Here is a 14,337-nt window from a genome sequence, read left to right on the forward strand (position 1 = left end):
ACAATAATTTAAAAAGAAAAATAAATAAATAAACCTAGCACTCAATTGTTTCTAATACACATACTAATCATAATATTTAGTTGTACCAGCTGTTCACACAATCCCAAATTGTGATTACTAAACTGCCATTATTTGGGTTTAATAATTTTACTGTTTGATGAAGTGTACATAAAGGAAGATTTTAAACATAAGTTAATTGATTTTGTAGGAAGAAAAAATATAATAAGATTCCTTTGTTGAACTGAATTACAGGCTTTTCAAAGGTGTTTAAGTAAAATCTTGACATAAAAACTACTGGGGAACAGATAATCTACAGAAAGGCATTTCCTGAGGTTGCTGAACAATTAAATATTAATTAAAAAAATAATAATCCTGAAAATTCATTTTGTCCCTTGAAAAGAATGAATGGAATTAATAATTGAAGGACGTACCTGAAGTTAAATAATATTTTAATTATTAAAATAGTGAACTTTGCTGACCACAAGTCCTTGAAATAAATGAAGGATAGATGAAAGAGGATTTAGCATTTTTAACCAAAGCCTGATTCTTTTTTTTCCAAACTGAGTTTGCCATTTGAAAGTAAGAAAACAATAAAATGGATTACAAAACTTACTGTTTGTATTAAATGAAATCCTGCCATTCCAATGAAACCTTTTTCCTAAAAGTATTCCTCTCAGTTATTACTGTCCACTCTCTCGTATTTCAAGCCCAAACTAGGTACGATGCATTTAATAAAGTTAAGCAAAAGTAGATTAACCTCTTTTTTTAAATTAATTGAATCAGGCTGCATCTTGATGAACTTTGTTAAATCCCTCTTGGCATTTGTACTTCCCAGAATAAGATGCCAGCATTTAAAAACTGCTTAATCCATCCACCCCTTTGGGCATGCTTGATCACACTTTAGGTTTTAACATGCTGGCAATTTTAAAGGTCTACCGAGTATGAACTAGAACTAATTCAATATCCAGAATTTGTAAAAGACGTTTCATTCAAAGTATTTCCAAAATAGGAAGAAGAATTGTATGCAGTTCTTGGCTATTTTTTATTTTTATTTTTTGCTTTGTAAAAATCTATATTTTATAGGTCTGGATTATAATCGATGTAGCAGAAATTGTTTAAAAGAGGGAGAAAAAGTAATTCTCAGAGTTTTGAATAGGAAAAAAATCAAACACAAATGTTAGCTCAAAGGTGCTTTTTTGTTCAAAAGGCAACTGGACTATTTTTTTTTCTTCAAGGAAGAAGAAGATTTTTCTTCTTTTCGTTTTTTTCTTCTTCCTCAAAGAAGAAAAAAAAAATAGTTCAGTTACCTTTTGAAGAAGAAAGCACTTTTGAGACAACTGTGACCTGGATGACTGAGAATCTCCACATACAACACGAGTGATAATTATACAAATCAGAAATATTTGATTTGTTCAACACACTTATTTTGACTCCAAACTAAAAAGCATTGCTAGGATTGTCCATCACAGTTGTGGGTATGTGATTTGCTGAATTCCTGTAACAGTTTCTATCCACAATAGACTGCCGCATTCCTGAGAAACGTCAGCTCATATATCTTACAAAACACACAATATATCTGGAAACACATCGTTTCATGATTCCAAGTAGAACTCCAGTAAGGAGGAACTTCAAATAACCGCCAAGTAAACCATCTGCAATTAACAGCTACCAAATGACACAATCACAGTCTTTTGGTTTTATAATGAAATTTGTTCCCCGAAGTGACTTGGCTGTTATTAAAACTGACTTTCATATCAATTTTTAAAAAATCTAATAAACATTACAAAGAAAAGGTGCCTTTTTTAAACAAAGAAATTCTGGGCATTGACATAGACTCCTATACATAAATTATTTCTTTGAGATCTATGAATCCACTCAAGGATTCCACTCAATCAGAAATCCTAACTAGAAAAGTGGCTACTAAATCAACGGATCCATGAGCTGAGAAGCTATTTCCACCTCTGTTACTTTAACATAATTGTTATTTTTCACTGTTAATATTTTTATTATTGTTCTGCTTTCTCACCTCCACACATTTAGGCAATAATCAGGCAGCTGAAGATAAACTGGCCTAAAAGCACCAATTTTTAGAATTATGTTTCTTTTTCTTGAATCCAATGTTATGCGTTTCCAGGAGAATCCCTTCCTACATTCAGCCTTTTTCTTCAACTGCTTAGCATTTAAATCAGCAAACGTTTATTTGTTAGTGGACTCTAATCTAAGCTGTACCCAAGCAGTATGATTGCCATCCAAATGTCTAAGTCAGGGGTCTCCACACTTGGCAACTTTAAAAACTTGTGGACTTCAATTCCCAGAATTCCTCACCCAGCATGAACGGCTGAGGAATTCTGGGAGTTGAAGTCCACAAGTCTTAAAGTTGCCAAATTTGAAGTCCCCTAGTCTAAATTATGGAAGGCACTTGAGCTGTCTGAAGGAGATCAAGCAGGACACCTCAACATTATCATATCCAGCATTTAAAACAAATATCAACATTCCTTCTAAGCTGGGAATGACACTGATTGAAAGCAGGACTTGAACTGTTTCCAGATGCATTTTGCCTGTGTAATTGCTCACTTTCATTTCTGAAACACACACATTAAGACCTTTCACAGGTATCTTACTCATTTTTAATGCCCCCCCCTTTTTTTACAACTCAACATACATAAGAGAAGAGAACTCCCTTGAGGAGCACCCGGAGGTTCCAACTGGTGCAGAATGCAGCCGCGCGGGGGATGCGCTCCCATGTGACACCTCTCCTGCGTGAGCTGCATTGGCTTCCAGTGGTCTTCCGGGTGCGCTTCAAGGTGTTGGTCACCATCTTTAATGCGCTCCATGGCATGGGACTTGGGTATTTGCGGGACCGCCTTCTGCCGCCGATAGCCTCCCACCGACCAGTACGCTCCCACAGAGAGGGACTCCTCAGGGTGCCGTCAGCCAGGCAATGTCGGCTGGCGACCCCCAGGGGGAGGGCCTTCTCTGTGGCAGCTCCTGCCCTCTGGAACGATTTGCCCCCAGAGATACGAAGGATATCGGATCTCCGGGTTTTTTGCCGTGCCCTAAAAACTTTTCTTTTCCATCAAGCAGGGCTAGCGTGAAACCCCTCCCCCCTTTTTTAGTCTTTTTAGCTTTTTTAAATTGTCAAATGGGTTTTAGTTTTCAATGTTTTAAATTTTTGGGCCACAGTTATTTAATTCTTTTAATAATTTTAAATTTTGTATTGATATGTGTTTTAATTCTGGCTGTGCACCGCCCTGAGTCCACTTGGAGAAGGGCGGGATATAAATTGAATAAATAAATAAAGATGTCTCCCCTTAGCTAGTGTTGTGTTGAATTGGGTCGTCCATGACCTTTTTTTACAATTTTCTCCAGCAACAGGTGCTAAAATAGTTTTGATAAACCCTCATAAATAGGTTTCATACATTTGATAGAAAGATAAACTTTTTGAAAATCACAGAAAATATAATTTCTTACAAATAATAGTAAGACAAGGTCAATGCAATCCAAAGCTCTATCTTGACAGTAAACCATTTGAAGATTGGTTCTGTGCATGTTTACTCAAATGTAACCTGGACTTTGTGAAAGGAGAACCCCAAATAGATGTGGGGATAGTTGTGTGTAGCTAGATAGATGTTTGGGTGACCTGCAGAAGACTAGAAGTCAAAAATTCTTGCCATTTACTTAACCATCAAAACAGCTGATTTGTTGATCATTGCCTATAAACTAAGTTGCTGAAAATAATAATAAATGTTTGAGAAGAAGCAAGGGGAGGAGTTTTGGGTGAAAGGAATTATGACCTTGGCTCTGGTCCAGGGATCACAAATTCCTAGCCTGATTATGTTCCCAGAGGCATTCTGTTATTAATTAAGACCAAATATATCAGGGTTCTCCAAACTTGGCAACTTTAAGACTTGTGGACTTCAACTCTGGCTGAAAAACTCTGGAAGTTGAAGTCCACAAGTCTTAAAGTTGCCAAGTTTGGAGACCCTGATATATATCCTTACAGATTCTGAATGGTTGGGCTCAATATCCTAGTTTTAAAAAGTAAATCCCACAAATACGAAGATTTCACAGAATGATGCCCAGTGTGCCACATTTGTTTGATCATCTCCTGTTTTCATTATGACTCCAACAGGATGTGATATCTGAATTTCTTGTCAAAAATGAGAATCATCCTCTGCCTTATCTAGATCCCTATGACCAGTGCCAAAATCTCATCTTCTTTTAGCCAGTATCAGTTATCCCCTAGCTGCTTAACTCTGTATATGTACATCCTCAACAGTAGAGCAAAAGGACAGGGGAGTACAAAAATAACATCGCTCATACCTCATAAATTACCTATATATGACTTAACTCAGAGAGACTTGACGTAAATTCCTCATTAACGTCAGATTAAGAACTCATCTAGAATCTCAGATATTCACTCCTCATCACACAACCCCACATTCTCATTGGCCGGTGTATTTATAATTTACTTACCAATTGGCATGATTACAAAGAAAGGAAGCCAACACAGGATGAAACATCCCACAACTATTCCCAAGCTTTTGGCTGCTTTCTTCTCCCGAGAGAACTTTAGAAGCCTTACGGAAAAATTGGATTTGTGCTTGGTGGAAGGGGTAGCTCCTGAAGCTTCAGTGTTGTTCTTGCGGTGGATGCGGAGAGTCACTTCTTCTGAACGGGACTTCTCAGTCTTCAGGCCACATGACAATCCTTTGCTTTCCCTTCTGGCTACCATGTATACCCGGCAATACATCACCAGTATGATGACCAGGGGGAGATAGAAGGATCCAAGAGCAGAAAACAAGACATAACTTGGGGCAGTGTTGATCTGGCAGCTTTTTTCATCTTCTGGAGCTGGTTGTCTCCAGCCAAAGAGGGGACCTATGGATATCACAAGTGACAATGCCCACACACACAGCAGAGCCAAGAGGCCTCTTTTTTCGGTGACTATGGCTGGGTATCTCAGTGGGTAACTTACTCCAATATATCGGTCTATAGAGATGACACAAAGGCTCATGATGGAAGCTGTGCAGCACAGAACGTCAACAGCTGCCCAGAGGTTGCAGAAGATCCTCCCAAAAGCCCAGTAGCCCAGAATGTCCAAAATAGCAGAAAAGGGGAGAACAGTAGAAGTCAAGAGGAGATCAGCCACAGCCAAGTTGATAATGTAGTAATGGGTTACACTTTGTAGATGTTTGTGACAGGCTACTGAAAGGATAACCACAATGTTGCCCAGGACCCCAAAAACAATCAGACCTCCAAAGATGACTCCTAATAATATGGCCTTGGAAATATTTACTTGCTCCACAGTCTGGGTGCAATTGAAGCACTCAGGAGCAGAGATATTCTCAGAGGTCAGTCCCATTATCAAAACTGGTTAATGTTCATCCAGTGTGTTTGTGGTTCTCTCTGCCCTTTTTTTGAAAGAGCCAAGAGCAAATATTTGGTAGTGTTGGGAGAAGCTTTATTTCCACATTGTAGATAGAAACTAATTGGAAATACTAGTCTGGCTTCTTTATAAATGCAGAGGAGAGAGCAAAACCCTAGACTAATGAACATATTTGAAAATCCACATTTCTTCTTTTGCATTTGCTCTGAAGAAAAAACACAGGCGTTTCTTGTCCCATAAATAATTCCAAAGCAATTATAATGGTTCTCTTTGGAACAGTTTCTTTGAAGTTTACCATACCTTGCTGGACGTTTGATGATGAAACCATATTAAAGATTGAGCTAAAGACCCTTTTCTTAGTTGCTGTTTAGTTTTTAAAATAATACCCATTGAGCCACAAGATGCTTTTTGTGACTAAGCAAGGAAAATTGCAGTGGTAGAAAGGCCATCAACTTCCAGACTGTTTAAAAGTTCTTCATGGAAAGATGCAGCGCAAATAATAGCAGAGTATTCTTTCCTCTTTCTTATGTCTTCTTCGTATTTGATTTGAAAAATCTTCCCAGGTGAAAGAAGATTGCTGTCTGTCACTCTGGCTGACACTTCTCAACGTCTAGTCTTTTCATCCATGACTAACTTTATGATTCCAAGTTGCCGAAGAAGCTGTAATAATTCTAAAGTTGTGATACCTTGACCCAGCATATCATCCTTTTAACAAACAATGGTTATTGACCTGCTAGGAACTCGGAGGAGATGGTGATCTGTGCTCTTCTGCTTGACAGTTGAGATCTTTCCTAAAGAAGTCAAAAGGAGAAAGCACATTTCAAACACCAGGCTTCTTATTGGGCAAATATCCCGATGGCAACATTTCCCCAAAATTAGGAATCAAACATTAATGAGTTTTTATCATTGCGTACAGACTGCTGTTGACACTGCTTGCTCATCAATTGATGCTCCTCAGCCTGATTGCTTCTTACGTTTTTTTTTTTCATCAAATCACACCTCTGAATCCTAGGCAATAAAAATGTTGATCTCTGACAAATTGGCCATTGATTACCCTGCAGCCCCCCCCCCCGCCGGGAGAAAATAAAAAGGCAACATTGGGTCTTTTAGAACAAGCCTTCTTTCAGTTAACTCTGCAGCTTTATGTTAAGAAGAAATCACCGATATCTCCATGTTAGTTTGCAACACAACAGAACCAATATTCCAGTGGTTTCTCTTCCTCTTCCTGCTCTGCATTACAAATGAGCCTTACGTTAACTGAAAGGATAACAGAGAAAGCTCCACTTGCCATCTGAGATGCATGGCTGAAGTTGCGATGCTTACTAGGTATGGAATTCTCTTTGCAGCCCAGTTTTTATTTGGTCTGGTCAAAACAGATTGATAGGTATCAGGGAATGATCTGTTTGAAATATCTGAATTTAGCTCGGGGCTCAGTAAGAAATACCTTCGGCATAGATGATGTCTATTGTAATACACATGCAGGAGATCCCAGGGCCAGATTTGGGGATCTCTAATTAAAAGGAACAAATAACAATGACTATAAAGACCAATTGCTTATCTAAAACTTCTAAAAGTGAAGACGAAACACTATTGGACTGTATGTCTGATTTGGCAAAATAAAGCGTCTCATGTTTCAAGGTTAGAATATTGGGCATTCATGGAATGGAATGGAATGGAATGGAATGGAATGGAATGGAATGGAATGGAATGGAATGGAATAGAATAGAATAGAATAGAATAGAATAGAATAGAATAGAATAGAATAGAATAGAATAGAATAGAATAGAATAGAGGTTTTGAACAAATGCATGTTTTCAAGAAAGCAACAACATGTCATTCCTGGTGTCTCAATTAGGTTTGTATATTAGACCACAATAGAAAATGTATCCTTGGTGAAATCAGTACATGCATTTCTCTCTACAGAGGACAGATCAATATCTCCACAGATTCAGTTTTGGGTGCTCCAAATAAGCGAGCACAGGAGTTAGTTGCATAGTTTACTCATTTAGTGTCCACAGATTTTAAAATTCCCCTCCTTTCCCACCATGCGAAACCCAAGCAATCATCCCATTGTGTAACCATGAAATACTGATATCTCTTTTCTTCATAGATTCTCAAGAGTTTTTCTTAGTCTCAGTTTCTTTAACTTGGGTTTGGCTAATCTTCCTTTGGGATTCCAGATTTTGCTGTATTCCAAGTTCAATTAATGCTAGTCAGAATGGTTAGAGGTGTTGGGAATTATAGATTAAGAGCTCTTGGAAGTCACTAGGTTCTTTCTCTATTTTTTATTTTAGAGGTGGGCAACCATATTTTGGCAGATGGGAGGAAATAATGTTCTTATCATTAGATTAAATTTGTTACATTATAAATTATTATATTATTCTTTGGCTGTTGGGTGCTTCTGGAGTCTGAAGCTGATGCCATCAGCAACACCAGGACTGACATTTTGAAACTCTGGTTTATGGGTTGTGATCTTGAGGATTTTAATTAATTCTTAATAGGTGTGTTAAGCCTATTATGGATTTCTTTTTATTTCCCAGAAAAAAAAAGAACACAGTTGGAAATCATACCCAAGGTAATTGGTTTTTTTGCAGCCAAAATTCAGTGCAGTAATCTGGGGAAATTCCAGAGGCTATTAAAAGTTTAGGGTCCAACCGATAGCCCATCGATGTTGTCAACCCAAATTTATTAGGCAGAGAACAAAAACAATTGGCAGTGCAAAGCAGACTGATTAAGCTTGTTCTAGCAAAAGAAAACAAAAGGCATAGGACTATTCTAGACCCCTGGATTATTAGCATGGCATCGGCATCCAGAACAGCGGCAAAGTGTCCTTCCAGCTACATCTGGACAGTCCAAGAACTGCACCTAGCACACAAAACATGTTTTCTGTTCCTGAGCTACGATTTCGCCAAAGGGCTGTTCCCAATTAAGAATAGCAGAGACAATAACATCACACAACTCTTATAGGAACTCTTTTCTATAAGATTAATAATAGCAGGGGGACAAAAAATGAAATCGTGCATGAGTTTGACCATGTCTCCCATAAGCAGAGTACAAATACACATGCATACACACAAGTCACAGCGGTGCTGCTTTAGAAATGATTTTTTTAAACTTAGTTTTTGTTCCTTTAGGGCTCGGGGATTTCTTTCCTACAGCATGGGTCAAATTAACAGCAAAGCTCAGAACATTGTGTTATTGCCAGTTGTTTCTGACTTGAAGGGTCATTGCTCTTTGGATACAAATGGGATTTTGCATACAAATAGTATAGAGCACAGATCTGTTGGGCGCCTTGCATTTTCTGGCCCTTTGGACCCACTGTTTACAACTGTTATCCATGTTTGTGGGTAGAAGCTTGGTCAACTAAGGACAACAATCTATCCATCTGATAAGCTAAATTCCATGCAGTAAAAAAAAAGCACCCTCCTTGTCTTTAATAGGACACACTCTTCCTGCAAATAGAAATAGAAATAGATATCCCCAAGATAACAAATGATAATTGAACTAATAATTAATAGAAGATCATTTGATTTTAAATGTGTAATTTTTGTAAAACAAAAAAACTTCATCCAGTCATATTTCTTTCCTTTAAAAAAAAAAGACATTCCTTCTTTAAAAAGCTGATGATGCTTCTATTGCAATGGAGAAAATAGGTGAAAATCCAGACATACCTTTAGTGGGAGAGCATTTCTTAGCCAATTGGTAATTGAAACAATAAATGTGGCCACAACAGCACCAAAAACAGGGCTTGCGGGGTGGGATGCGACCCAGTATAAAATGTTAGGAACCGATGAATATTAGTAAGCAGTCATGCAAATAAAAACATCACAACACATTTCTAGTCAATTTTCCCTTCATTACTTCTTCTCTGTTGATTGTTGTGGACTTGGGGAATTAAATAAAGACGGGAAATTCAGAAAATGTAGGATGGAGGCATATCCCAAATAGGGAATAAAAAAAATGTTGTCAACCTTGTCAACATTACTTGGAGGACAGAAGGAAGGAAGGAAAGACGGAAGGAAAAGAAGGAAAGAGGGAAGGAAGGAAGAAAGGAAGGAAGCAGGGAAGGAAGGAAGGAAGGAAGGAAGGAAGGAAGGAAGGAAGGAAAATAGGCAGGTATATTATCTTTAGCTAAGGACTTCTTTTACATAGATATCCAAGATCTCCCTCTACTTACTTCCTTCAAGCTCCTGAAAGCCTCCTGTTGCAGGCTGGTTGAAAGGGGACGAATCACAGGCAGTCATCCGAATGGCACAGTGGGACACTTTGCTTGCAAATAACAAAAATGAAATAAATAAATCAAAAATAAATCAGCATCCCCCCTCCCCCCTAGTATATTTTGATGACTCACAATTACATGAATTCCCTCTGTCCCAATGGCTAAGGGTGGCTGAGTGCTGGTTTTATGATGCCTCCCTCTTCCTCGGTGAATAATGCTCCCCTGCTCGACTGTCAAGGAGAAGCAGTAACTTTACTGTGCTGTAGGAGCCGATGCAGGCAGCACTACGGTCCCTGTTGTGATTTACCGTAATCTCTTGCTGGTTACCGTATTTCAGCACCAGAAAGGGCACTTCTGACAGTTGTCAACATTTTTTTCTGTTGACTCCTCTTTCTTTTCTTTCCCTCCCTCTCTTTCTCTCTCTCTCTCTCTCCCTCCCTCCCTCCCTCTTTCTGTCTGAGTCTGCTTGACAGCTGTGAGCAAATACTGGTTACTCAGTCTGCTTTAAAGAAGGGGGAAAAAGAAACTAAGTGGCAAAGGAATACAACAGCAAGCTGGTGAGAAGCTAGTTAGCATTTACACACCAGCTATCATATTTATGCTGAGTGTTTGCACATTCTGAATTACAGATAAATGCAGTTTGTTAAGGGGGAGGGGGAAGAGGGGGAGGGGGAAGAAAGGAGTAACAAGATTGTGAAGAAAAAGATGTACATTGAGTAAGTGGGTAGGTGTGTATTTGTAGAATGTCAATTGCCATTGACTTTGACAATGAGATTCATACCAAGAGGGAACCCAATTGTTCTTGTTGAAAGAACATGTTTTATTTTAGAAGAGAATATATGTAGCTCAGGATTGAACTATGGAGTCCTTGGTTGTCTCTGCGAATGGTTGTTTGCTTGCAGGTGATTTATGATTGACTAGATAACATCATTGGAGCACTGGTAATGTTAACTACTCAGATACTGAAATGTTTGCAAGCAAAACAACCAAGCTCAGAGAGCACCAATGACACCACATGCTTTATTTTGGCAAAGAATCAAGGTTGTTTTTGAACCTTCTTCCCTCACCTTCCTGTCAGAACCTTCTGTCCAAGCCTTGTGTCCAGAATGAGGTAAAGATAACGGATTAACAGAGTTGGAAGGGACCTTGTAGGTCATCCAACCCCCTGCTCAAGCAGGAGACCCTACACCATTTCTGACAAATGGCAGTCCAGTCTTTTCTTGAAAGCCTCCAGTGATGAAGCTCCCACAACTTCCGAAGGCAACTTCTCTTCCATGGGTTGATTGTTCTCACTGTCAGAAAATTCCTCCTTATTTCCAGGTTAAATCTTTCCTTATCCAGTTTCCATCTGTTATTCCTTGTCTGGCCTTTGGGTGCCTTGGAAAATAGCTTGACACCCTCCTCTCTGTGGCAGCCCCTCAAATATTGGAAGACTGCTATCATGTCTCCCCTGGTCCTTCTCTTCACTAGACTAGCCATGCCCAGTTCCTGCAACCATTCATCATATGTTTTAGCTTCCAGCCTCATCATCTTGGTTGCTCTTCTCTGTACTCTTTCTAGAGTCTCAACATCTTTTTCATAGTGTGGTGACCTCTCCTAAGTCCAAGGTCTCCTTGGGTTTATGAGAGGGCATACCAGAGAAGTTGGAGGCATTTTTTCTGTAATAACTTGTCAATGAATGGGGTAAACTAGGCTGCAGGAATTGAGTTGGCATCCTGTTCCCTCCACGATGCATGCCAACATATTTGATAAGGGAGCAGCACCTTCTCCAGAATGAAACAGAGCAAAGCACCATGGTCATTCCAGCTTGCTTTTGGGTGTGTAGGACAACATTATTAATGGGACAGTGTTTAGGGAGAGCTTTACCTGAACCTTCCTCAAAATGAAGCACATCTTTGAAAATTTGCACCGTCCTACGAATATCCACCCCTCTCTCTGACTCTCTCCATCCAAATCCTTGGTTATTTTGGCCAGACATCTCTTTTACAAAAAGGCAGACTTTTATGGCTTCCCTTAATGTGATTGTTACATTTTTGATTAACTGTTGTGTGATTATTTAAAATATGCTGCTCTCTTTCAAACACTTTTGAAGCAGTTTGGCATGGAAGATCACAAAACATTTTGAAATTGGCACTAGGAAAAAAAAAATCTAAAATGGATAGGATTACATTGCAAAGTTGGAAACCTACAGAAGTGTTGAATAGAGGAAGTGTGAAGTTTCCTCCCCAAATCACTTGTTTTCTCCCCAAATCACTCCCCCAAAACATTTGGGCCTCAGTGCCTGGTGGAAGAAAAAAACAGGTCCCAGGGCCACCTGTATCCCTAGGAGAAGGTAGTTCCATAAGGTAGATGCTATAGTTCTTAGGACCCACCAGACGGCAGTTCTTCACAGAGAATATCTGGGGATAAATACTTTAAATATAGAGGCTAAAATTCTATAACTGGTCACTGTGGGCAAAATACATTCAGTATGTATATCAAAGAATTCCAGGAAAGAATACATAATATAAACATTTATTTATATAAAATGACAGTTTTTAAACATTTTGACATTGAAAGGAATCTTGCTCTGAATCATTTTCTTTTTTCGTTTAAAAGCAGCATGGTAGCAGCTGGTGTTCCCCAAAAGTGGCAGTGCTCCCCGTATCTTCCATCTGATTCTGTCAATTGTGCCCACTCAATGTTTCCTGCTGTGGCTTGAAAAAAAGAGAAAAAGAGAAAAAAACAAAACAAAACCCGGTCTGGTCATTCAATAGAGATATTTAAGTATTTCTCCCATTTTAATGACTCTGTAAGTGGGGCAGAATGCTTCAAGAGGCTTAAAGATAAAGCAGTCATTATAGAGTTTTTTTTTTTTAAAAAGAAAACTATATCTAAGTGAATTCCATTTATTTCTGATGCTTATAAAACTCACCATTAATTGCATTCATTTGGACTCGGAAGGAATTCCTACTGCATTCAAGGGAGCTTATTTTTCATCGTACAACTGAAACCATAGCTAAGGAGGAGGGGAACCAAGTACCATTGGCCTCCATCTGAAGTCCTCCTAATCTCTAGGAATGACACAGGTGGTCCTTGATTTACGACCACAATTGAGCCCAGAATTTATGTTGTTAAGTAAGGAATGTATTAAGTGAGTTTTGACCCATTTTATGTCTTTTCTTGCCATTTTTGTTAAGCGAGTCACTGCAGTTGTTAAATTAGTAAAACGGTTGTTAAGTGAATCTGGCCTTCCCCATTGCTTGTCAGAAGGTTACAAAAGAGAGTCACCTGACCCTGTGACATTGCAACCGTCATAAATATGAATCCGTTGTCAACCATCCGAATGTAAGTCACATGACCAGGGGGATGCTGCAACGGTCATATGTGTTGAAAAATGATCATAAATCCCTTTTTTCAGTCTCATTGTAACTTTGGATGGTCACTAAATGAACTGTTGTAAGTCAAGGACTACCTGTATACCCAAAACATGACTCTTTTATTTTATTTTCAAGTGCTGAAGGAAGGTTAGGGATAGAAGCTTTAATCAACTTTTCATGTCTTAAAACACCTGAACTCACCACAGTGTTGGAATCATAAACTGCACTCACTCACTTTTGGAGTGTAGCTCTTGATCTCTTGGACTAAGCTTAGTGCTTAATAGCAATAGCACTTAGACTTATATACCGCTTCACGGTGCTTTACAGCCCTCTCTAAGCGGTTTACAGAGTCAGTCTCTTGCCCCCAACAATCTGGGTCCTCATTTTACTGACCTCAGAAGGATGGAAGACTGAGTCAACCTTGAGCTGGTGAGGATTGAACTGCAGGCAGCCGGCAGTCAGCAGAAGTAGCCTGAAGTACTGCATTCTAACCAGTGCATCACTGTGACTCTACGACAAAGAACCTGGGGATCCCTATGCTAAGATATACAAAAGTGATTTAACGTTGCTTATGAGAATTATGCATATACAATTCATCTTTATGGAAAAAGCCAATCTAAGGAAATATTTCTCTTTCTCTTAAATATTCTAACTTTCAATGTTCGGTTATTTTGCTCTATGAGTTATTCTGTTCCTGATCATTACCATTGATATTTACATGCCACGTGAATTTTATCAACCGGCTTTTATTGTTTTTTTTTGTTTTTTTAAAATTCAGTTATGTCAAACCAGCTAATGAAATACTGAAAACTGTTATCTAAGAAATTTAATTTTAGGATGCGTGTAAATTCTGTTGATTCATTTTGACTTTCCCCCCCTTTTTTTCCTCCCTCCCCATTCTCAAAAAGTTAAATGCCAATAGTAATAAGTATAATAGCAGGAGAAAAATATATATTATATATATATACTTATATATATATAACTATAATAGCAGGAGAAAAAGAAGAAAAAGGAGAAGATGAAGTAGAAACAACAATTTTATAATTTTAGAAAGCAGATTTTTAGAGCCTAAGATTATCTAGTGGTCAGTCATCATGACAGAGATGGGTATGGGATTTGTCTAAAACTAGGGTCTGCCAGGTCTGCTTCCAAAAAATAGCGGACAAGCGGGGGTGGGGTGGGGTGTTAAGTAGTAAAAAAATAAAAAAAATTACAATTAAATTATATATTTTCTTACAAACAATTTACAGTAGGCCGTCGTATTTGTTCTGTCAGTTTCGTTGTTGGTAATCCATGCAAAAGTAGCTTCCCAGTCTTTGGTGTATTTGCACACTCCTCTCTTTCGTTTTAAAGAATTTGAAATCTCGCCG

At 38.5% G+C, this 14,337-nt stretch overlaps 1 protein-coding gene across 2 annotated transcripts in view; it reads right to left on the bottom strand.

Moving 5' to 3' along the window:
* ADRA1A (adrenoceptor alpha 1A) overlaps positions 1-9,990 on the bottom strand; it is a 43,541-nt gene extending 33,551 nt beyond the window's left edge. The window contains exons 1-3 of one of the 2 annotated variants that reach the window (XM_060693505.2): positions 9,741-9,990; positions 9,567-9,658; positions 4,477-6,180 (exon numbers count right to left, since the gene is read on the bottom strand). In XM_060693505.2, coding sequence (XP_060549488.1) covers positions 4,477-5,365 — 889 coding nt within the window. In that variant the 5' untranslated portion in view covers positions 5,366-6,180; positions 9,567-9,658; positions 9,741-9,990. The remainder of the gene's footprint in view (positions 1-4,476; positions 6,181-9,566; positions 9,659-9,740) is intronic. The other variant, XM_060693506.2, reaches the window with a different exon arrangement.
* Between the last annotated feature and the right edge of the window lie 4,347 nt (positions 9,991-14,337).

Source organism: Pantherophis guttatus, chromosome 9 (genome assembly GCF_059756535.1).
Source record: "Pantherophis guttatus breed Tessera chromosome 9, ASM5975653v1, whole genome shotgun sequence".
Classification (NCBI taxonomy): domain Eukaryota; kingdom Metazoa; phylum Chordata; class Lepidosauria; order Squamata; family Colubridae; genus Pantherophis; species Pantherophis guttatus.